The sequence below is a fragment of the Neoarius graeffei genome, chromosome 7, assembly GCF_027579695.1.
Source record: "Neoarius graeffei isolate fNeoGra1 chromosome 7, fNeoGra1.pri, whole genome shotgun sequence".
Taxonomy (NCBI): Eukaryota; Metazoa; Chordata; class Actinopteri; order Siluriformes; family Ariidae; genus Neoarius; species Neoarius graeffei.
Genome location: NC_083575.1, coordinates 84,972,024 through 84,996,267, shown reverse-complemented (window position 1 = coordinate 84,996,267; position 24,244 = coordinate 84,972,024). Strand labels below are relative to the sequence as shown.

The 24,244-nt window shown below is 40.5% G+C and overlaps 1 protein-coding gene across 1 annotated transcript; it reads right to left on the bottom strand.

Annotated features, from left to right (window-relative positions):
- Positions 1–1,170: 1,170 nt before the first annotated feature.
- zgc:152968 (uncharacterized protein LOC564848 homolog) lies at positions 1,171–22,503 on the bottom strand. Its single transcript, XM_060925025.1, has 16 exons — positions 22,353–22,503; positions 15,419–17,235; positions 15,241–15,342; positions 14,760–14,961; positions 14,353–14,549; positions 14,067–14,207; positions 13,313–13,427; positions 13,129–13,200; positions 9,529–9,669; positions 8,862–8,975; positions 8,454–8,527; positions 6,172–6,270; positions 5,959–6,074; positions 5,742–5,880; positions 5,252–5,372; positions 1,171–1,702 (listed from the first exon to the last, which is right to left on the bottom strand). Exons 1-16 carry the CDS (start codon positions 22,501–22,503, stop codon positions 1,611–1,613), a joined length of 3,693 nt encoding a protein of 1,230 aa, XP_060781008.1. The 3' UTR covers positions 1,171–1,610.
- Positions 22,504–24,244: the final 1,741 nt, after the last annotated feature.

Below are 24,244 nucleotides of genomic sequence, written 5' to 3'. Positions count from 1 at the left end.
AAGTTGTCAGAGATAAAAATCCCCACAGTGACCCTCAGGGGGCTCGGTAGTTTTGCTGTTGATTACTCTTACACACCTGAGCTAAACTGGAAGTTGGCCAACCCCAGTGTTTGAGCGTTCTCATTTTATGTAATGATTTGTACCAAGTTTGAAATCTCATCTCATCTCATTATCTCTAGCCGCTTTATCCTTCTACAGGGTCGCAGGCAAGCTGGAGCCTATCCCAGCTGACTACGGGCGAAAGGCGGGGTTCACCCTGGACAAGTCGCCAGGTCATCACAGGGCCGACACATAGACACAGACAACCATTCACACTCACATTCACACCTACGGTCAATTTAGAGTCACCAGTTAACCTAACCTGCATGTCTTTGGACTCAAGTTTGAAATGTTAAAAATAAAACAAAAACAGGCCTACCTTCAACTTATCAATCCTGTACCACGCCATGTTCCTCAGTTTGTCTCAAATCCTTGACAAACTTAAAAGTAAATGAGAACCTGGAGCCAGTAGAAGCTATCTATTTATTTATTAATCTTCTGACATCTCGCTAAAACCAGCTTAAACGTCAACCTAGCTGATTAACCCAGGAATAAACACTTCATAAATTTTAAATTGTAAACATGAACTAAAGTATTTAAGCTCAAGTTGCACAAGTCATCCAAGATAGATAGCAGCTTCCAAAACTGACAAACTAGCCACCCAATCATCAATCTCCAAAACACAAACCTCCAGCCATTCAACCAAAGACAAGGAAGAAGTGATAACGAGCCAATCACAGTCATGTGTGCATTACTCCATAACCTTAATCAATGTTAATGTAGTTGCAAATTAAGTGCAGCTGACTGATTAACTTTCTTTCTTTAGAAGCACAATCAATGATGTCAGGTGGAGACATGACTGGGTCATATACTGAAAGAATTTGAAGCTAATTAATTAACAGATCAGCTAATTAGTCAATGATGTAGCTGAGCTGCTAAAATGGCAGTAATGAAAATATTTTTGAAAAGAATTCACACAACACCAGATCATTGCAGTGCCTTTACTTTCTTTTCCATCATCCCAGAGTGCACAAGTATACTTTTTTCTCCCATAGTGCAACTGTGAATGAGTTTGTTTTTTGTGATGTGTTTATGAAATAATGTCTAGTGTTCAATACTCTCAGGGGGAAAAAAAAAAAAAAAAAACCACAAAAAAACCCCGTACTTTTCCTTGTTGCTGAAGTGGTCCTGTTAACTGTACACCTTTTGTACATTTAATATTTATATTTTACTCCAAAAGATTAATTAGTCAAATTTTGTACCTTCAGTCATTTCGGGACACTTTAAAAAGGTATCATTATTTCCATATTTCCAGCTGAAAATATACATATTAAACTGTACAAAGAATAAGAGTACTGCCTCGGGAACAAAGAAAGGTACCCTGTTTTCTGAAAATGAATAATCAACAAAATGAAGGAAGGAGTAAAAATTATTAGGTATATGAGGAAGCAATTCATCACTTCTACGCTTACGTTCCCAGCAAGACAGCAGGTGAAGATTGTTATAAAGCAAATGTTAGAATTGTACAGCAGTGCATGTTAGAGCAATGATGAGATTTCTTCTTCAGGAGGTCACCATCTCTTCCCTTTAGCATCCTCTTTCACCTTCCACAGCATGAGCTCCATGCACGCCCTCGCATCCTCTTGGGTGTCGTGTCCCTCCACTGTGAGACATGAAGGACAAACACTGAAATAGCACGCGCCAAAAACGGAGACATGAGCCTTTTGTTTGGTCTTTACTGACCAAGATTGCACAATCATGTACAGACTGTAATTTTGGCTCATTCTGCAGACTATACACCATGACACACCAGACTGTTGTACAGACTACACAATAACCGCGTAAATAGAGTGCAATTTGGGGTTAGGAGCCTTGCCTAAAATTAAGTTTCTGCAGCAGATTTCCAAAGGAAATGAAGACATGCTTCCAATTCATAATAAAAGAAAAGCACACATTTCTTTTGCCTGTTCCCGTTAGGCGTCGCCACAGCGGATAATATCCCTCCATCTCCTCTTCTGTTGCACCAACCGTCCTCATGTCCTCCTTCACCACATCCATAAATCAATCATCTCTGGTCTTCCTTCTACCTGGCAACTCCATCTCCAGTATTCTTTTCCCAATATACCCTGGATCTCTCCTCTGTACATGTCCAAACCATCTCAATCTCACCTCTCTCATTTTGTCTCCAAGCTGTCCTACATGTCCTGTCCCTCTAATATTCTCATTTCTAATCCTGTCCAACTTCGTCACTCCCAGTGAAAATCTCAACATGTTCAGCTCCGCTACTTCCAGTTCAGTTCAGCCTTTTGTCTTCTTCCCAGTGCCACTGTCTCCAAACCGTACACCTCCCCTTTCACTCTTGCTGGCAACCTTCTGTCACAAATCACTCCCGACACTCTCCTCCATCCATTCCAACCTGTTTGCACGCTTCTTCACTCGCCATTACTTTGTAAATTTGTATTGTTAGAAAGAGAAATACATTTAGGCTATGGTGCATTGCTTACATCATACCACATTTCCAACTAGAAGGCCACTCAGTAGAGTGCATACCTCCACCAAGCCAAATTTTATCAACATCAAAATCACTTGAACCTACAGTAGGATAATGCTAAAGCTTTGCACCAAATTTCATCCAAATCCATTCACTACTTTTTGGGTTACATTGGGAAGAGACAAAAAGAGGCGAAAATATAACCTCCAACAAAGTTGGCGGAGGTAAATATCAATCACACCACTGTAAGTTATATTCAGTTATGGTCCACTTCTCCTCCCAAAAAGCAAAAACTGAATTTATTAAAATAAATTTAAAAAATGATCATGAGTTCAAAAAAAAAAAAAACCCAGCTGAACGAACATTAGCTAACCTGCTAGCCTACAAATGCAATAGCTTAATTTTATATGACATCATGTCACAATTATCAAGCAAACCCCAATGATTATGAACTCAAAATTACTGCTGCATTAATTCAAAATATAAAAGAAAGTCTATGGATTTCATTACAGATCAATAAATATGCAGCAGGGTTGCAAGAGTCTTTTTTTTTTTTTAATTATTGACTAGGATCCAGGTTTGGGGGTTTATCATCCATCCTGACAGAAAACGTCATTACCCAGTTTTCTGAGTTAAATAACATTCTTTAAATCAGTTTATTAGACTTGGATTATGTAGCATGTCCTGTGAATTCGTTTTTACTATAAAAATGCAGCATATTAGGACAAAGAGCATCAATATACAGTAAACCTGTGTTTCGAATTACAGCTGGGATTCAAATGTTCCTGAAAATAAAGCAATGTGGTATAAATATATTACATGCGCTTGCATATCTTCATGCATGTTCTCGATGCGTTACTGTATATCCAAATTATGTTGCATGTGGGTCAGTCTAGAATTCAGGGTACGTTTCGTGTTTCCGAGATAAACCTTTTGTGATTTTCCACAAAAGAAATCTTTATTGAATCAGTTTTGAACAATAATGCAAATTATGACAAACTTTCACCAACAGCGATGCTTGATGTACATTTTAGACCCAATTTATCCATAAAACATTAACTGAATGACTCCCACCCCTCCCCCCACATTATTGGCTGTCTTCGACTCCCAATTCATGCATTCAACTCAAATAAACATGAAGTGATTCAGTCTAACAATCTGTTTTTGGGGGCTTATTCTAGTAACTGTTACGAAATCAATTGCACAGAAAGTTCATTTTCTGCATTATGTGAAATTTCAGTAATAAAAAAAAAAAATTATCCGTCCCACGGTTATCATTCTCATCTCATTATCTGTAGCCGCTTTATCCTGTCCTACAGGGTCGCAGGCAAGCTGGAGCCTATCCCAGCTGACTACGGGCAAAAGGCGGGGTACACCCTGGACAAGTCGCCAGGTCATCACAGGGCTGACACATAGACACAGACAACCATTCACACTCACATTCACACCTACGGTCAATTTAGAGTCACCAGTTAACCTAACCTGCATGTCTTTGGACTGTGGGGGAAACCGGAGCACCCGGAGGAAACCCACGCGGACACGGGGAGAACATGCAAACTCCGCACAGAAAGGCCCTCGTCGGCCACGGGGCTCGAACCTGGACCTTCTTGCTGTGAGGCGGTAGCGCTAACCACTACACCACCGTGCCACCCCACTGTTATCAACTCTTTTTAAAAAAAAAAAAAAAAAAACACAAATCCACAAAGACTTAATAATATGCATGACACCTGCACCAAGAGAGGTCACTTCCTCTGGTGGGAAACTTCATAAAGGCAGCAAGGTACATTATTTTGTGTTTCTTCTCTCATTAATTTGAACAAAATGTTGAGGATTATACACCAACAGTAGATTAATTATTCGTCATCTGTTAGTGATATCGGAGTGAATCTTTAATCAATCATATTGTTTTTTAAAAATGAATGAGAATCCATAAAATTCTGTTTTTATACCGTACATGCCACTTGGTAGCTAGTTTGAGGTTAGCATGTGGAGTTGAGACACAAAATTGTGGAAAATGTCAACTCATCATCAAGTCTGTTAATGGATGGCCCAGTTTAATGATAAACAGAGTTGACGATGATGGCTAACAGAGTCAACACTTGAAATGTACCCGCAATGATTGAATGGGCCATGTAAGTGAAGCTACTCATTCTCATTATTCTTCATTTATGATATACTGTAAATAGCTAAGATGACGAGATCAGTTTTAGGACCATAGTGAAAAATGATTTAGGAAAATGGTTTTAAAAAATGTACTGAAGCCTCACTATAGTTCGAGGTGCCAGTCAGTCATGATGTTCGACAGGGAATATAGTGAGTTACTGACCTCTGAGCTGGCTTTGAATGCCCATTGGGATGCTTTTTCTGAAGGTTGAACTGGTCTGATAAAGTGTTGGGTCTAAATCCCATGAACTGAATTAAAATGTTGATCATTGACCTTTTATAGGACATGAGACACAGCAACTTTAATCCAGCGGTACCATCTCCTCAATGAAGCTCATTAGCACTCCACCTATAAACTTTGATTAGCTCAGCAATCAAATAAGCGATTGCACCATTTTCCCCCCATTTATTGTGAAAAGAAATGTAGAGTAACCAGGTGCAGATAAATGCACAGTGATGAGGAGATTCCTCAGCAGCCCTCAGTGTGAGCCAGCCTCAGTCACACGGTTGGTTAAAGATGGGTTTAACAGGGCAAATGATTCAATCAGTTGAACCTACCGCTCTCTTGGATTATCTTCCTCAGATACTCAGCTGTCAAGCTTCTGAGCTCTAGCTTGTGCGGCAGACCCAGGCGATGGGGGAACACCACGGATGTGTCGACCACCATGCTGTGGATAAGCTTTAAAAAAAAAAAAAGCCAGGAAAGGAATTACACAGTTCTTGTGATTGGGTATGTGCCCCCATTTAACTCATAAACCTAATGTTTGCTTGCAGAAACCATCCCAAACACTGAACATCATTAAATCCAACAAAAGTCAGGATATCAGTCAGACCAGGAAGTTCATGGGGTGTGAATACTTATGCAAGGCACTGAACCCATGGATTTGATTTCAATGTTATCAGATGCACCATGTCAAAATATTTAGCTCAAGCTCCTGATGTTCATATACTGTAGAAGTGTTTTGGAAGCCAGTTCTCTTCTGGTCTGCTGAAATTAATGAGAACGAAACCACAAGAGCAGCATAATAATTTAAAATAAAATCCTCACTTTCAGAGCACAGAGATCATTCTCCAATTCATGCCCAACCAAAATTGTTTCCTCGCTTATGAAGCTCAAAAGCACAGCTTGTACATCTCGCAAAGATGAGCTGCTGTTCTTCACATCCTCCTCGCTGACTCCTGAGAACCTGCGAGAGGAAGAGAGATCACTTCATCCCTCTCATTTTTTATGGTAGTCACTTCAATGATCATTATCGCAATTATACCTGGTGTTGTAGTCAATGACCTCATTAGTTGGCTTAACAAAGGTGTCATAGATGACCTGCAGACTGCTGTTCACCACCGTGACTCGCACCAGTTCCAGACCCTGAGTGGTATAGCACTGAAGAGGAAACGAGACAGAACAGAGCTCGTCTTTTAGTTGATCCTTCTAGTAAATAAATATCATGCTGAATAAAGTAAAACGATTATATTGTTACCATTTCAGTATCAATGGCATAAATCCCTGGGCAGCCCGTATGAGTCTGAGGGAGGCAACTTACAAAGCCTTGGAGACTCCCTGCATCATGGACATGGAGCTAAAGAAGACGACACAATGGCAGTATAGTTTACAGTAGATTTTCTTGTTGATTTATTTCACCATTTGTGACTTCAAACAAATGAACATTCTACATGTAACCTTAAACCAAAGATTTCTTCAAGAAAAGGCTTCTAATAACCAGCTTGCAATAAAAGTTATTTTGGGGTATCACGTAGGTGCGTTGGGACTGGGTTGCAACAAAAGTGGACGTACAGATTAAGTTCAGGAGGGTGGTCCAATATGAAGCTCATGGAACAAAAAATGTCTCAATGAGGCTGTAGCTCATACTGGCCAAGACACCCATAAAATTGTAAATAATATGACAGGTGGCACCACCATCTTGACAACTTTTATGCATACCCACCTGGGGAACACAGTATGCGAGTTTGATCGAAATCCAATCAATCCTGTAGGACTAGCAGCGATTTTTGTAAATTGTGGACAGACAACGCATGATTGCATAAGCCCATCAGGCCTGGACCGCGGCTGGATGAGCTAATAAAAATCACCACTGTTGATTAATGTGGGCGGATACGGAGTCCTTGTACAGTGATGCATCACATTGATCATCATCATCAGCCAACTGCTGTCAAGATCCTTGACACAATCTTTAGCCACTGGGTCTTGTCCATCATTGTTCTACTCCTTGGCAAAATGGGTAGGCCAGTATCCCTAACTAAGGTATCTGGATAGGTGAGTGGTCTGGCTCCTCGTTTCAGACAAGGTAGTCGCCAGAGAATGGTGTCGGAGATTACTTGATTTTTCGCTCTGAAGCAGTCGCCAGCGAACTGGGTTCTTCTTTGTATTAAGATGGTGGAGATCTGAGGAATTTCTACATGGACAGGTTTCTCCAGAAAATCTGAAGTAGCTGGCTAAAAAGTAGTAGTAGGGGGTTCTGGAATTTGTGGCGACGAAGCTGTTGCAGCACACCTAAAGCATGCCAGTGCTAGGGGGGGTCTGGGGGCATGCACTCCCTAGAAATTTTTTAAATTTACATGCTTTCTGGTGCATTCTCATCTAAAATTACTAACCATCTCCCTGTAAAATACTTGCAAAATATGTATGAAAATTTCCCTCCAGTTGGGGATCACAAGCCATGCTGGTGAGGACAGCCAACTGAAATCATCTGCAACAACCACCAACTGCGTCTTTACCGTCATCTGCTACAGCGTGGTCATGTGGTCTGGCTCAGCCAATCAGAGTGTGAGAATCAATCAACAAATATAGCGTCGCTTCCGGTCATGCTAGACCTGAATCAAAAAAAAGTTAGTGGTGAAATAATTGGATCTGCAGCAAATTATGGGCAGCAGAGAGGATATAAAAATCGCTTGAACATTGAAAGCCAAGCTGTTTTTTTTTTTTTTCTCGGATCGAGTAGCCGCTGCAGACCGTCTGTGTAAGCGGAGAAAACCGCCGATTGCGGATGCTTGTCGACATCTCTGATAGATCTGAGATTTGGTGGCATGGTCTTTCCAAGAAAGGTTCCGTACCCTCATCAATAGCTTGGTGCAAGTACCATCAAGATGCTTTTCCAGTTCCTTGTTGATGGACCATGTTTCTGCTCCCTAAAGAAGGATGCTCTCGACACAGGCTCGGAAGAAACACGCTTAAGCACTCATTTCACTGCCAATTGTAATTTAGTAACACCTTTATCCTTTTTAGCTATGAATAAGTTTATATCTTGAGAAACACAAACGAGCCATTGGCAGAAATTGTGAAACCTTTGCGTGAGTCAGCAGGATTAGGGAAGAATGTTTGAGGATAGGACTGGTCAGAATTACACTGGGAGCTGTTAGAAGTGGGATTACAAGAAAAGGCCCAACCCTAGTATCATGCTTTACTGTTTAAATATCTTGAATTACACAAGCCAGACTGCAAGTTATCACTAGAGTACTTTTGTAAATAATCATGGCCAAGAGCTCGCTAGTTGCACAGAAAAGGCCATCTGACTTGCTGGATCAGGGCATCTTGCTCGCTCACTAGTAACTAATGCACCCTAATCTTTAACCATGTTATGTTTTGCTCTGAAAAGTTTGGCCTAAAAGGGTCGTTTTCTCCCTAACAACAGGTTTTGACCATGGATTGCAGTCCATTTCTGATCCTGAAGCTTTCATCCTGCTAAGTCTACAATGCATTTCCAATACACCATGGATGGAGCATTTGAAACCAACAGTATTGTACCTTGAACACTTGGCACCCAGGTGACCCGACTGCATTCTCGCAGCAGCTATAGCGCCTCTCCACTCCTCCTGGAACTATGAGAAACAACAAATGGAAACACTTAACACTTAAAAGGTTGTGTACCCCTCACTTTTCTAAATGTTTCATGATGCGCAGAAGTTTGGGAAAATCTCTCAAATGATTCTTGCCAGTTCTTTTCAGAGCATCTTGACTGATTTAAGTTCAGATGATTGTGTAGTCCGTATTGGAGTGGCCAAGCCCCAAAAAAAAAAATATCTTCATAATATTGAGGTATGTTTGGGTTTGTTGGAGAAAAAGGCAGCAATGTGTCCCCAGATATTTGCCTGGCAGTGACTATGTATCAAATATGTCTGGTAAAGGCAGTTATTCACTTAATCCACTTCTCACCTCTATTTTCCAGGACTTTCCCATAATGATAGTTGCATTCTTCTTTGCGAGTGTGCTTTCCTGTCTGGCTAATGGAGAAAGAAGTTCCACAGCGGCAACAGATTCTCCTGGAAACTGTGGGATTGGGCACACGGATTATCCAACAGTCACATTGCATGCGTTTGTTGTGCATTTACGCCAAAAGTTTTTTTTCCCCCCCAAACAGCATTCTACATTTAGATAAATAAATAAATAAATAAATAAATAAAGATTAAAATGCTCAGCAAGGCAGATTTCAGCCCCTGGAGAGACACTGACACAGCAAAGTAGAGGTTATGCTAATCTAATAGGTCTGATCCAAATCTTCAGCAGCATGTGAATATTAAATCCAGATGTGATCAGAAGTCATTTCTCAAACCCTTGAGATCTTGAAACAAAATAAATACATTCTTCTGATTTTTCCATTTTGGGAAAAAAAAAGTTAAACATTTAATGAACCATACAACAAATGATTTCCAAATCATTAAAAGAACCATAAAACCCTGTAGGAAGTACAGAACATTCAGTTGTCCAAAGAATCCTTGAGGAACACCACGCTTGGTTCTTCTCGATGAGAATTTAGATATCGTTCAACTAGATCTTGAAATTTGGTTTGAAATTTTCAAAAATATCCTTTCAGAAGACCCACCGTCAGCGCTGCCCTTTTTGGTGTCTCCATACAGAATGGCAAAGCCAGCTTTATCAGGGTGTTTGTGAGGATAGTTATTCTCCCTCAACAGGGCCTTGGTTAGAACATGCTCCTTCAGCTGATTGTAGAGTGTGGGGTCACCTAGTGTTGAGAAGAAGTGTAAATAATACAGAGAGACAATCAATATGAAACACCAGTTGTAACATGTACTTCTATATCTGGTTACATCTTCTGATCTGCTCAACTCAACCCATTCCACATGACTACTCTAGACATGTAACGGAATATGAATATATTCAGAATGAACAGATCATGGAATCTTAGATACAAATACAGATATGAACAGGAGGTGCACAATTTCATACATACACCCGAAAGGAAAGTGTATGTATGTATGTATGTATGTATGATGATAATAGCTGGTTTTTTTTGTGGTACATCATATATTCCATTCAGCTAGCATGATATTGAATATATCTGATATACCACTAAAAAAAAAAAAGCCAGCCAATATCATTTAAACATGTCACGCAGATCCACGATGTATTTCATATGAAAAATGTGAGTTTTTCAACACGAGAAGATAAATTTCATATCTTCAAGCCAACATGTGATTATCGACACAAAGTACCCAAATTTATCAAAACAATTCATCGATTTCCTCATGCGTGACAGAGATTTAGGTCATGGTTTTGGTTCTCCAAGTCCTGGGTGGAGCTCATATGAAAAACGTAAGTGGCGTATTTCCCAGTTTATTTAAAAAAAAAAATGTCTAAGGAATATATATATTATTTTTAAATTTAATTTAAAAAATAAAATAAAACCCCACACAAGTGAGATTTAAAAAACAACAACAAAAAAACCCCCTCATGTCTATGGAATATTAAAAAACAAAATGAATTAAAAAAAAATTGGATTTAAAAAAAAATATATTAAAAAAAAAAAACCTCACACCCTTCCATTTTAGGCCAATCAGAATACAGATGCATATTAGCGCTGGATCCCCCCCCCATCCATTACAATTATTTATTTTTGTAGGTGGTAAAAGTATCATCAATTTAAGGTTTTTTTTGTTGGTTGAGTTGTTTTAATCTTGCAAGATTATTTATCCTAAGTATCATATATATGATATGACAGAAATATCGTATCACCCTCCCCAATACAGATATGTATATTTAGAGCATTAAACAGATATAGAGTGACACTGCATTACACCCCTAAATTACTTCCAGTTCTAGAGGACGAGAACAACATTTCCAGCACTGCACAAAACACCTTCTGCTGATTTGGCTTGATGGCTTCGTCACAAGCGTCAAGCTTTAAGACTTGAAGGAAATATTCCAAAGTAAATCAAGCACCATGAAGTTCTATTGCTATTTGTTTTCAGGAGTGTGACTAAAGCAGTGGCGGCTGGTAGTCTTTCAAACAGGGGAGGCTGGTCGGTTACGATATTTCCAGATCTTAAAAGAAAAAACACATCAATTTTGCCCATACTCTTGCCTCTGATCTGGCTGATTGTTGGCAGGGTCACAAACTGTGAAATAACAGGTTCTTTTGGCCCATTAGCCTACTGTCCAATATACATGATGGTGGTGTTGGGGGGGGTATTTAACATTTTATATTTTAAAATTGTGGCATGTTGTTTAAAAATTGATCATTATTGAAAGCAGCTCTTTGTCAGGAACCTCAGCAGTAACAGCAGAGTGTTCTGGAATAGGCACAAGCACTGACCTTGGGGAGCCAAACATAGAGCTGGGTGCCACACATTTCATTCAATGACACTTTCCCTATATTTTACTTATTTTGACTGAGAAATGTTTTATTGACAATTTTGATAACCCTTCACTTTTAATCCAGGTCTGTAGTGTGAAATGTTCTCGGCTGTGTTTTTGTTTAAAAATGGTTTCCAAATTGTAGCTGTGTTTAATTCATATCCAGAAAAATATATATTCCAATATAATATACTCAGCATAAACATTTTAAATAGATTCTATATTTTTGGTCCATCCATGACATATTACTAAAGTAGCCTATTTACTGTTGTTGATGTGGGTCACTTGCTGTTAGCCAATTCACTTTCTCGTACCAGGAGAGCTGAAAGGAACGAGTATTATTCCCTACCTTTTTCACCAAGTCAATTTGAGGCGTTGGTCTACCCTGCTCTTTAATTTTAATTTTTTCCTCGAAAGGAAGACTGGCAAATGGCTTCGCCAAAATTAAAATCAGCAATGCTTGGCATCCGTGCGCAGCTTTCTTGCTAGCTGACTAGCCCCCTCAAGTTCAGTCACTCAAATAAACGAAATTTCTGGAACTAAGATAGCAAACTTGACAACACTATATTTACACTTTATTTACAATGAAAACATACAAACTAAAAAAGCTGGTAGAAACCGTATGTAATGAATGAAATCGAAATGTAAGCTGATCTCTTACAATACACCACACCACTTGCGAATCCACATGGGACTGAACTGAGATTCACCACTGCCTGTCTATATTTGAAACGAGCTGTCAATCAAAGAAAATATCTGTCCGCTTTCACCAATCACCAGTCTCCTCGCGGAAACTGCCATGTCCCTCCCACTGAGAGGCTGGGAGTCCGTGGGCGGGCATTTTCGCAGTATTTGTCCAATAACCGTCTTGCATTTTGATATTGAAAAGCGCATAGCTCCCAAATGCCATTGAAGTCCACTGAGGCTGGGAGTCCGTGAGACTCCGTGGGCGGGCGTTTTCGCAGTATTTGTCCAATAATCATCTTGCATTTTGAGATTGAAAGCACAGAGCTCCCAAATGCCATTGAAGTCCACTGAGGCTGGGCTGCATCGCGTTGTCACGAGGGGGAAAAACTCACGCGCACATTAGGCGAACTGGGGAAAGTTATAACGGAATGATTTCGCACTGTAGTTGGCTTGAGCACATAATATTTCTATGATTCTGGATCTGAAATAGCAATGTTATAAGGTCGGCTATAACATAAGCCTAGCGCAATTCATCCTACACGATGTTCGTCATTTTTAGAGGAGGCTGAGCCTCCCTCATTGTCTTAGAGCAATCGCCCGTGCTAACAACCTGTGTTTTTCTCTCTCTCTCCCTCCTCCCTCTCTCTCTGTCTCTCCATCTGTCTGTCTCTCTCTGTCGTGTTACATGTCAATCCAGAGACACCAGTGATGCTGGTGTGAAGGAAATTTAGTGAATGAACATTCCTATTCTCTGTGTTTGTGTCCTTGGATCAATGGCTGGTGAAAAGCAATCGCCCGTGGACTAAAGCTTATATTAAGATTAGCACACTTGCTTAAAGAATTACTACACGATGCCAGGTGAATCATTCAATACCCATATAATTGGCATGTGAATTGAATATAGTGACTTGTGATCGATCAGTCGTATTAGTGTTTTGTCAGTTTGAGTACTGAGCAGTCTGAAATCAAACTAAATCTAGTACACCATCACTCTCTACTGAACATACAGAGCACTAAGTGTATTCCCGAAGGGACGGTCCACTAAGCATTTATACATAATGAATCGGATAAAATTGATATTAATACCAGCAGGATGGACACTTTAATGTGACCCTGAAATAAAAGCTAATGGCACTCTTACCATTTTGCAGGAGTACTTGAGTATTGAGTGGCACATTTCCTCTAGACGCTTGGGCATCTCTTTCACCGGAAACTGTACGGTGAAAACAGGGCCAGTAACACTGAGATTTGCATATTCCACGAAAGGTTATCTAAAAGCATTACAGGCAAATTGCTGTTAAGAACCGTCCATCAAATTTGCATACATTTGGCAGGAGCTGCATTTTGATTTTTAAGCCTCTTGAGTGCATTCACTGCTATGCTGAGATACTTCAGTTTATTGATGCTGCGATCAAACACGGTCTTCTCTTCTGCTAGTGCCTGCAATAAAAGGTGAAAAAGGAGCGTTTATAAACCATAAACGACAGATGATATACCTATACACAGACCGGCCACTTTAATAGGAACTTGTTCTTAATTCCAAGACTCCTGTTTTTGGATGCAGGAATGGAACCCAATGTGGTCTTCTGCTGCTGCATGATGAGATGCTTTTCTGCTTACCACGGTTGTAAAGAGTGATTATACGAGTTACTAGAGCCTTCCTGGCAGCTCGAACCAATCTGTCCATTTTCCTCAGACCTCTCTTATCAACAAGGTGCTTGGTTCCACCCACAGAACTGTCCCTCATTCAACTCAATGTTTTTTGTTTTTCGCACCATTCTGTCTGTGTAAACTTGAGAGACTGTTGTGTGTGAAAACCCCAGGAGATCAGCAGCTTCTGAAATACTCAAACCAACACCCATGCCACAGTGAAGTCAATCACACTTTGAGATCACAATTTTTCCCATTCTGATGTTTGAACACTGAACATTAACTGAAGCTCTTGATTTGCATGATTTGATGCATTGTGCTGCCATCAAGGGATTGGCTGATTAGAGAACTGCATAAAACAGCAGGTGTATAGGTGTTCCTAGTACAGTGGCCAGTGAGTATACATCAGATTTCCTTTTTGCTGCAAACCTTTTCAAAGGCATCTTGCACAGTGGCGGATGTTTTCAGGAACTCCTCCACGAACAGATTTACGTACCGCTGCCGCACATCATGAGGAACTTTTACGCCAACCTCAGCATGCCCTTTTGCTTTGCGCTTGGTGGGAATCGCCTGTTTAAAATGATTGAACATCATGGGACAGGCTGAAATGACTTTTTGCTCGTTTTATTCTATAACTGAGTAAATATAAAACAATATATCTACAAGAGGAAAATAAATGAAAAGACCACAGTCTTGTTTAGCAAGACTTACCTACCTTAGCAGGTGTGTAATTGGTTAGTTGTACAGGCTGTGGGTTTGAGACTGGCTGATGGACTGGACGTGCTATAGGCACAGCAGCAGCAGCAGCAGGAATTAGCGTGACCGGTAAAGCACAGCTCCCTTCGGGGACAATCAGGTGCAGGTTTGGGCCGATTCGCAAGGTTGCTCCAACCGGGAGGATATTCACACAGTCTAGAAATTGAAATCTCTTTTAAGGAATATAGTTTTTGGTGTTTTTGTTATGGACCAGATAGCTTCTGACACTTATTCTTTGCTAAAAAAAATACTCAAGACTGTTGTTTAAACAAGGCACTACAGTGGTTAAGAAGTGTGATAAATTTTGCAAAGTTATAGCTTTCCAGGACTGGGTTTGTGCATCTCTACTCTAATGAGATTACTCACTGTTTGGCACAGCAGTTGTATGAATGACAGTCGGTGTGAGGACTCGCTTGGGTGCATTGGCTGCAATAAAGGATTGACACCCTTTCACTGCTGCTGTAAGAGATGTTGCTCGCTTCTGGCACTGCTGAATCCGGGTGGCCATGGGCAGCTGAGAACCACCATCTCTAAAGGGCACGATGACCTGTGCTTTGCCCTTATTGACCTGTTGAGTGGTCAAGATATTAATCCTTGGTGAGTTATTGTAGTTAATCCACCCGTACCGACAAGATAAGTGAAGCGTGACAGCCTCGTCTGGTTTTGGTAGATTATGGGTCTTTATATGGCAAAAAATGTTGACCAAATGGGTTTTAGAACATAACGCATCTTGTGCAATTTGCCTCATCAATAGTTCACCAAGTAAATGTTCCTAGCTACATTGATGTGCGAACTAGCATTCAAGGATCCTTAACCAATTTAGTATTGTTAATTTTTACAGTCTTACCTCAAACTTTGCTACATGGGCTACTCTCTTTTTCTGAGCAGGAGCTGGCTTGACCATTTCGGCCTCGACCGTCTCAGCCTCAGACATCTTTGAAACCTCTTCCTACAAAATAACAACAAATGATCAATTTCCTTCTTCCTGGTTCAATCCAACCCATTGTACAAACCCATCCACTTACTGGCATGTCACCTTGAACGGTGGAATCTTCAGCCTTGTTGGCTTCCATAAAGATTCTGTAGCACTCTTCCATTGGATCACTCTCTGAAAGTTCTAGGTCTGAATAATTAAGCTCTTCTGAAGAACTAGAGTCAGCTGTTATCTGGCCATCTGTTGCACCCAGCAGAGCAGGTGGTTTCTGCAGGATCTGACCCCCAGTCAAATCCGTAGATGTAGATGCTGGGTTTGGCTCCATATGCAGAGAAGGAACCGGTGCGGTGTTGGTTCCAGAAACGTACAGAGGTACATTTTGAACAGGTTCGGCTGGGATTTTATGTGCAAATGGCCAATTTGTTTCAACAGAAGTTGGAGTGTTTTGGAAAGATCCAGGATCCTTAGTTATGGCTGGGAAAGAGGAAGTGATAGGAAAGTAATCCTGCAATGTCTTTTGTGGGACCTCTGATGAGTGTCTAAGGGGCAAGTTGTCCGTTTTTTTAACGTGACCCGAGAGCCAGTTATTTGGTTGTACATCAGGTCCTGTTTGCTTTGGCAGTCTTTGTAGGACAGGCTGTAAAGCAGGATCTCCATGCATCTTTGAGCAACTGGGAGCAGAATGGGTAGTGTCAGGGAGGACAGCATCTACATCTTGACGGCAAGCAATATTTTCACTTTCACGCCTCAGGTGGTCCAGGCAAATGGAAATATCGTCTAGAACATTTTCAATATTTTCTGTTTTCTCTTCATCAACACCAGCATTCATACTGTCTGCTGCAAGTATAGGTTTTTCCAATTGGCAAACTTGTGAAGACCTTGAATTTTCATACAATTGTGGAGAATTTTCAGTCACATTGCTTAAGATCTCCTCCTTGCATTTGCCATTCGTGGAAGCAGCCAAGTCTTGTTTCAAGCTCTTATGAAGCACTTGATTATGTTCTGCAGACAAGGCAATCTCCATCGTCTTCTTGGATAACTCAGGTTCTTCGTTGGCCATCCCAGGATAGACAGAGGGTTTTTGTTCACCTTCAGTAGGTATACTTCTGACAGCAACAAAGCCTTCAGAAGGCATTTTTTCTCTTTGCAGCATGGAGTGTCTTGGTTTTACCACATCAGTCTCCTCATACAAGGACTTTGGTGACACCTGTTGTTCATTGATGCAAGTCATGCCCTTTTTTGCTGGTCTAATCTTTTCTCTCTTTTCAATCAATGGCATATCTGTCTCAAAATGGGCCATTTCTGATGATTCCCGGTCTCTCTTTACAAAATATGCATTTTCACTGGCCAATGAGCTTTCGGTCCCAGATCTGTTGCCCCCATCATTTTCAAGAGGTGGGATGTCAATGACTAGTTCCCCTTCCTCATCTGAATCCTCAAAATTGTGAGAAGGAACAGGAACTGGATCTGCAGAAATACTCTTACCCTTTCCTTTGTCCCGTTGATGACGTTCAACATCGGCTTTATTGGTTGACTTCATTTTATCTGTTGAGCTGCCAGATCGCAGGTCGGCAGAAAAATTCGAACAAGGGTCATATTCTAGATCAGTTTTTGGTTTGGTTCGATCAAGAACATACTTGTGGGCAGCAGCGGTGGCCTTTTTACATTTCAGCTGGTTTGCATTCTGGTCCTTTGACGGAGTTTTTCTGGTCACATAATATTCTTCTGAGCCAACACCAGAACTCTCAGCCTGTTCGGACTGGTAGCGGGACAGTCTTTTTTGTTCTTTCTCCACTTCATTTCTAACTGCTTCAATCTGTTTGTTGATCCTTTCCAGCTCTGAAAGACAAGTGTGGCTCTGTTCCTGGTTGTGGAAGGTTCTACTAGCAGCGTTATGATTGCCATGACCTAGGGGAAAGTTTTAAAGTGGAAAAAAAAAAAAAAGTGCAGTCTAATAAGTTAAGCTTGTAAAAGATCTGTCCAAGAACATTTACCACATTAGTTGGGAACAATAGTGTCTTTTTATTTGCCAATGCTTCAACATGAAAATCATTGATCTGAACAAAATACTACACAAATATAAAGTGATGTTAAGATTTTATTTTTGTATGGGATTAAGATAAAATGACAAGCATATTTCACACAACGTTACGCAAAGAAATGTTACAGCCAGGCAAGTGGAAGAAACCAAGTACACTTTTTTTTTTTACTCTAACTGGACTTCAGTACAGTTTAAGTGTTCCCACTTGCATTTCAGAAGAAAACTTTATTTTTATTCACCATGTTTCAAACCAGATGCTTTTAACAGCTTCAATCAGTTGATTAAAATTCCTAACATGACTACACTTCAAGTCAACCTGGTGAGTGAATGACGCCTTGATTTTATTTGTAGACGTCTAACATTTTACTTGCGAACCAACATGCATCACAATGAGGTTCAATATTTAATCACTATACTGTATATCCATCAGAAGCTAGAGTGTTTGTATTCATCTAATCAAAGCTAGCATAATAAAATAAGCATATTGCAAGCATTACCACCATCAAATTACATTACAAGAATGAGGTCTGATTGCTAAAGTTGCTTTGTAGCATATTAAAATAATAATAATAATAAAAAAATCAACATATTCTAAAGCTATCGTGCTAGGGAGTACATGAGAGATTCGGGATTTAGCCATTACTGTTTTATCACGTCTACCCGAGGTTTTCCAGATTTCATTGGTAAAAGGTGAATAATTCTGTACGGTAAAGTAACCAAAACAGTTTGTGATTTGAGATGCACGCCATGATTTCTTTCTCTTGTGTGAATCTTATTTGCACTTTTATTTTTATACTTACAAATACAAAATGTAGAAGTCTGGACTTTAACTAGATTAGACGAAAGTACTGAAACGATGATTTGCACCTTAATTATTTGGACTCAAGTAAGGAATGTGTGCACTTCTACCGCCTCTGCCCATTGCCTATTAGCCCACTTATGATATTCTCAACATTACTCAAGCAGCTCATTTTAAGGCAAAAAAAAAAAAACAGGTGGAAAAAAACAAAACACCACAAACAATCCTTGACTTGCAAGTGACGTCAAAGCAAAATAGAAACCCGAATGTCGGCCATGTTGGTGGATATACGGGGGTAAGTCAAAAAGTGCAAAGACAGATGTTATAATTTCAAAAAGGTGTTAGACATCCCCCAGAATTCTACAAAGAAGGAATTCTTCGATGGAAACAGCTTGCAGAAGTGTTTAGACTTAAATGGAGGATATGCAGAGAAATAGCTTTGCTATTTTCATAAATAAAGATTTTTTTCAATTTGTCTTAGAACTTTTTGACTTACCCTCGTACAAATGCGGGGTCATTCCATACAAAACAGTCACACGTGCGTGACTCTGTTTTTCCACTGCTTTAAGCGTTCCTTTAGCTTTGCCATATCTTCGTGCTGTATATAGTTGTGGTCACAACAGTACTCATAACTCTGGCACGTTCCGATTTTTTAGAATTCCGTCTGTGATTCGGAAAGAGGGCGAGGAAATTCTGAGGCTTAGTACGGAAAGGAGATGAGCACGGCTGAACAACATCAGCAGGGCTGATCTAACAGAGGCGAAAACCAAAACGGCTCGTGTTTGCAGTCAGTCATCATTTTATCTCAGATGAGATTCAAAAGCTTTCTCGATAATATCAGGGAAGAATTTTATTTCGTGTTGCTAGAATTTTGCTATAAAATGAGTGTTCTCTCGTCATGGTTCACTCGGTCGTTGTTATAACTTTAACATGTGGGGTGTCGTGGCTCAGGTGGATAAGGCGCCATACCATAAATCCGGGGACCCGGGTTCGATTCCAGCCCGAGGTCATTTCCCGATCCCTCCCCGTCTCTCTCTCTCCCGCTCATTTCCTGTCTCTACACTGTCCTATCCAATAATAAAGGTGAAAAAAAGCCCAAAAAATCTCTTTAAAAAAATAATTTTAAACACGTGTATTACCATTTCACTTCTAGGAGCGCCAGCAAAATTATACAATAGAAACAATCCAGACTGGCACCCGCTCAGGAAACAGGCTCTGTTTTGTCCAAGGTCAGACTTGATTCTGCAGCAGCCAAACCAGAGAGAACGTGATATCTGGGTACTCGATGGTCGGTAGAAGCGTCTTATCTTCAGAAAAGTCTGACTTTTTTAAAATGTGGGTCAAAACCACATATATCTATCTTCTCTTTGTATTGAATCTTTGCTCGAGCGTTCAAATCGTGGTAATACTGAGAATTCAGCATTGTTTACAGACACGCTTTCAGCGGCTGCCGTCCTAGCTGCTTTGTATATCCACCATCATGGCGGACGCTCATGACGTAGCACATTTTGATCACATGGTTGCAAGTCGTCTATAGAGATCACAATCAGTCTTGTCAGCTGATTTCTAACATATGTGCAAGTACTTAGGTCAATGTACTTACATAATTTACATGAAGAGGCTGATCTAATTAAATATGAAGAGTTGCATACATAAATATATACAGAACTGTGCAAAAAAAAAAATTTAAGCACCTTTAAGTACAAAATTAGATTTTTATTTAATGACTTCTACATTACTGAGTCAGCACAAAGACACTTTCAAAAACCGTTTTACACCACAAAATTAAATGTTATAGGAATTTTTTTTGTACGTTGTAAACCAAAGTTTGAAAATATACAATGTTTTGGTATTGATTGATAATGTACAAGTCATAAAACAAAAATCTATAACATTTGAACTAAAAAAAAAATAATAATAAAAGGTGCCAAAGACTTTTGCACAGTACTGGATATGTAGTTTTTTGATGATAAAGTTAAAAAATTATTTTTCTATACCAAGAATTTTATTCATTTTCCAGTCTAAATATCCAACATAAATCTAGTAATCCTGAACATTTTTGATAAATAACGCCAATGTCCTTCAAAATAAGGATAGGAACGAATGTAAAATTTCACAAATGCAGGTCATCTAGAAACTAATTTTTAGGTAAGTATCTGAATTTAAAGTAATTATTTGGAGAAAAATGGTTCTAAAAATACAATAAGGTTTAATGTGTTTCCACTCTCTGTAGTCTGGTTTATAAAGCAAACCGATATGTAGATCATAAGGACACAAATATGAGCTTTTCAGTGTTATATACGGTAGAGGAGAGCAGGGAGACTTGGGACAAGTTCTCATCTTTTGTAGATTGTGTGAAATTCTTTGCAGGTAGCGTCACATTCATACTGCATGACAGAGTAATTTACTATCCCCTCTTACCACAACATTAGATTCTCAGCTTGGCACATATCTCAGCCTTCAGACTTCACTTTTTTGGTCATTATCTTTTGCAGAGAGACATGAGACATTATGTTGGGAAACTTGGGGCATAGTGAGACATGGAACAAAAATAAAATCCCTAGCTTAATCCAACACGTTTAAGTTTTATTTATCATCAAAACTTGTAACATATGACCTGTATGAACACAATGCTGGTACAGTGATATTTTTCTATCAGTTTACCCAAAACCTGACTCGACAAAACGGCTCCATTCCCAGGAAGGAATAAAATAAGCTTCATCCTCATTCAGGGATGCACCCACTTTTTTTTATGAACATTTTAAATAATCCTACATTTGTAAACCACAAGAACAAACCTGTAACATGATCAACTGTCCCAACTCTCCCCCATCTAGCCATTTTGGAGGGAAAAAATCCTTAAAAATGTTTTTCCCCCAGAATTTAAGGGTAATAAATACTACTACTGTATATCCGGTCACTCTAGGCTCCATACTTTAACCTGATTCAAACCATACTGGTTTGCAGTATTGTCAATGTTAGGACTCCCTAAAGTGAATGACGCATGAAATGGAATGACGAATGACAGGTAGTAAATTTGAACAATAAATGGTCCCTTGTCATTCAGATTCTTACAAATGTTATAACGATTGAAATCTTTAGTTTTCGACCTCCCTAGGATAAGATAAGTGGGTGCTTGGTGGGATATCAGCTTTTACAAATGGAATGACAGGGTTTCTATATGTATTGACTTACTTTGAGCTAATGTTGTCAGTGATATCACCTTTTACAAATGGAATGATAAGGTTTCTAGGTGGAATGACATACTTTGAGGCAATGTTATCAGTGATATCAAATTAACAAATGGAATGACATTGTTTCTAGGGTTAGGGTTAGGTTATAGGTGAGATCACTGATAACATTGCCTCAAAGTATGTCATTCCACCTAAAAACACTGTCATTCCATTTGTCTCATCTCATCATCTCTAGCCGCTTTATCCTTCTACAGGGTCGCAGGCAAGCTGGAGCCTATCCCAGCTGACTACGGGCGAAAGGCGGGGTACACCCTGGACAAGTCGCCAGGTCATCACAGGGCTGACACATAGACACAGACAACCATTCACACTCACATTCACACCTACGGTCAATTTAGAGTCACCAGTTAACCTAACCTGCATGTCTTTGGACTGTGGGGGAAACCGGAGCACCCGGAGGAAACCCACGCGGACACGGGGAGAACATGCAAACTCCACACAGAAAGGCCCTCGCCGGGCCCGGGGCTCGAACCCAGGACCTTCTTGCTGTGAGGCGACAGCACTAACCACTACACCACCGTACCGCCCCGTCATTCCATTTGTAAAAGGTGAGATCACTGATAACATAACCTAAAAGTATGTCATTCCACTTAGAAACAATGTCATTCCATTTCATGAGCTGAAAGCATGTCATTCCACCTACATTTCAATCGTTATTCCATTTATAAGAATCTGAATGACAAGGGACCATTTATTGTTCAAATCACTAGCTGTCATTCGTCATTCCATTTCATGCGTCATTCACTTTAGGGAGTCCCGTCAATGTTCCACCCAAACCCATTACGCTTCTTGTAATATTCCCAGCAATCTTTAAGTACTGATATGGCTGGATTGTTAATACTGCCCTGCAGTCATCTTTCTATCTACAGAGCTACCATGACTGGGTCTGAGAACCATTGGCTTAGGCCACGCCCATAATTAAAAAACTTACCCTTTTCAGGTGTTGCGTGCGCACTTCCGGAACGCACACCTGTGCCATTGCCTTCTTTGGTGTGTTTGTAGGGACAGTAAGGTCGCTCACATCCGGCCAAAGTGAGAAAAGGACAGTCATTTTCAGAGAAAAGCCCAACTGAAGGAAACATAAGTACTCAGAGGACAAAATCAGAGCCCAAACCTCCCTCTCTGTGTGTGTGTGTGTGTGTGTGTGCACATGCGCTGTAGTGAGAAGTAGTTTATTTAGCGTCAGTCCTTATCATAGTCTAATTAATTAATTAAAGGGTGTGGTGTTATCGAGCAAATGTTGGTCAGATGGAAAAGTAAACACACGTAATTTCACAAGTTAAACCGCGTAAGTCACGTCTAATTGCACAACATACAACCTTCGGGACTATTTCCATTCCCCACTTCCGGTGCGCACTTAATGAGCCTGCAATCACCTGCAGCCAATTACGCGCACTTCCTGCAGGCACGCGCAGACTCTCCATGTCCTATAAATAAGCGAAGTGCGCAACGCTTGTACGCATGCGCGGCTTTTCTAGGTCAACTATTTCAGCTACCAAACTAACTATCGAGGCACTGAAGTTACTATAGGAAGACAGGTAGCGGACCGAGAACTCATCTCATCTCATTATCTCTAGCCGCTTTATCCTGTTCTACAGGGTCGCAGGCGAGCTGGAGCCTATCCCAGCTGACTACGGGCGAAAGGCGGGGTACACCCTGGACAAGTCGCCAGGTCATCACAGGGCTGACACATAGACAACCATTCACACTCACATTCACACCTACGGTCAATTTAGAGTCACCAGTTAACCTAACCTGCATGTCTTTGGACTGTGGGGGAAACCGGAGCACCCAGAGGAAACCCACGCGGACACGGGGAGAACATGCAAACTCCGCACAGAAAGGCCCTCGCCGGCCATGGGGCTCGAACCCAGGACCTTCTTGCTGTGAGGTGACAGCGCTAACCACTACACCACCGTGCCGCCGGACCGTGAACTTTAAAGCTTTATAGCGATTGGCTTAAAGACCTTAAGCGAATTGTAAAACTATGACAGGTGCACACTGTGCTTTTTACCAATGCACTAACAGAAGTTATAAACTTAAGCGGTGGAAGAAAACACACAATTGTACTGGGCCTACATCTGAATACGGGTCATGTAAATGTGAACCTCCATTTGTTTTGATTACATTTCCAACCGAAAAAAAAAGACCCAGAAGGACGTAAAAGATGGCAAAAAGTTGTTTGTTCAGGTATTTAGTTTGTCATTTATTTTTGGCAATTCTAACAAAAATATTATGTAGTTATTATGCAGAAAAGGCCTACAGGTTTACTACATCTTTCTGTCTTACTGTAATATCGCCCACCTTCGTGTCCCATAATAAGGGCCATATAGATTATAGTCAGGAGGCCTACAGATTAAAGCAGGCTTAGATTACTTTATATAATTAACAGTAGATGTATTCATATATTACACACATGTATGTGTGTATAGTCTAGACAATGTAGGCCTAAGCTAAAATTTTGCATAAAGGATAGGCTACAGGGCGGCACGGTGGTGTAGTGGTTAGCGCTGTCGCCTCACAGCAAGAAGGTCCGGGTTCAAGCCCCGTGGCCGGCGAGGGCCTTTCTGTGTGGAGTTTGCATGTTCTCCCCGTGGGTTTCCTCCAGGTGCTCTGGTTTCCCCCACAGTCCAAAGACATGCAGGTTAGGTTAACTGGTGACTCTAAATTGACCGTAGGTGTGAATGTGAGTGTGAATGGTTGTCTGTGTCTATGTGTCAGCCCTGTGATGACCTGGCGACTTGTCCAGGGTGTACCCCGCCTTTCGCCCGTAGTCAGCTGGGATAGGCTCCTGCGACCCTGTAGAACAGGATAAAGCGGCTA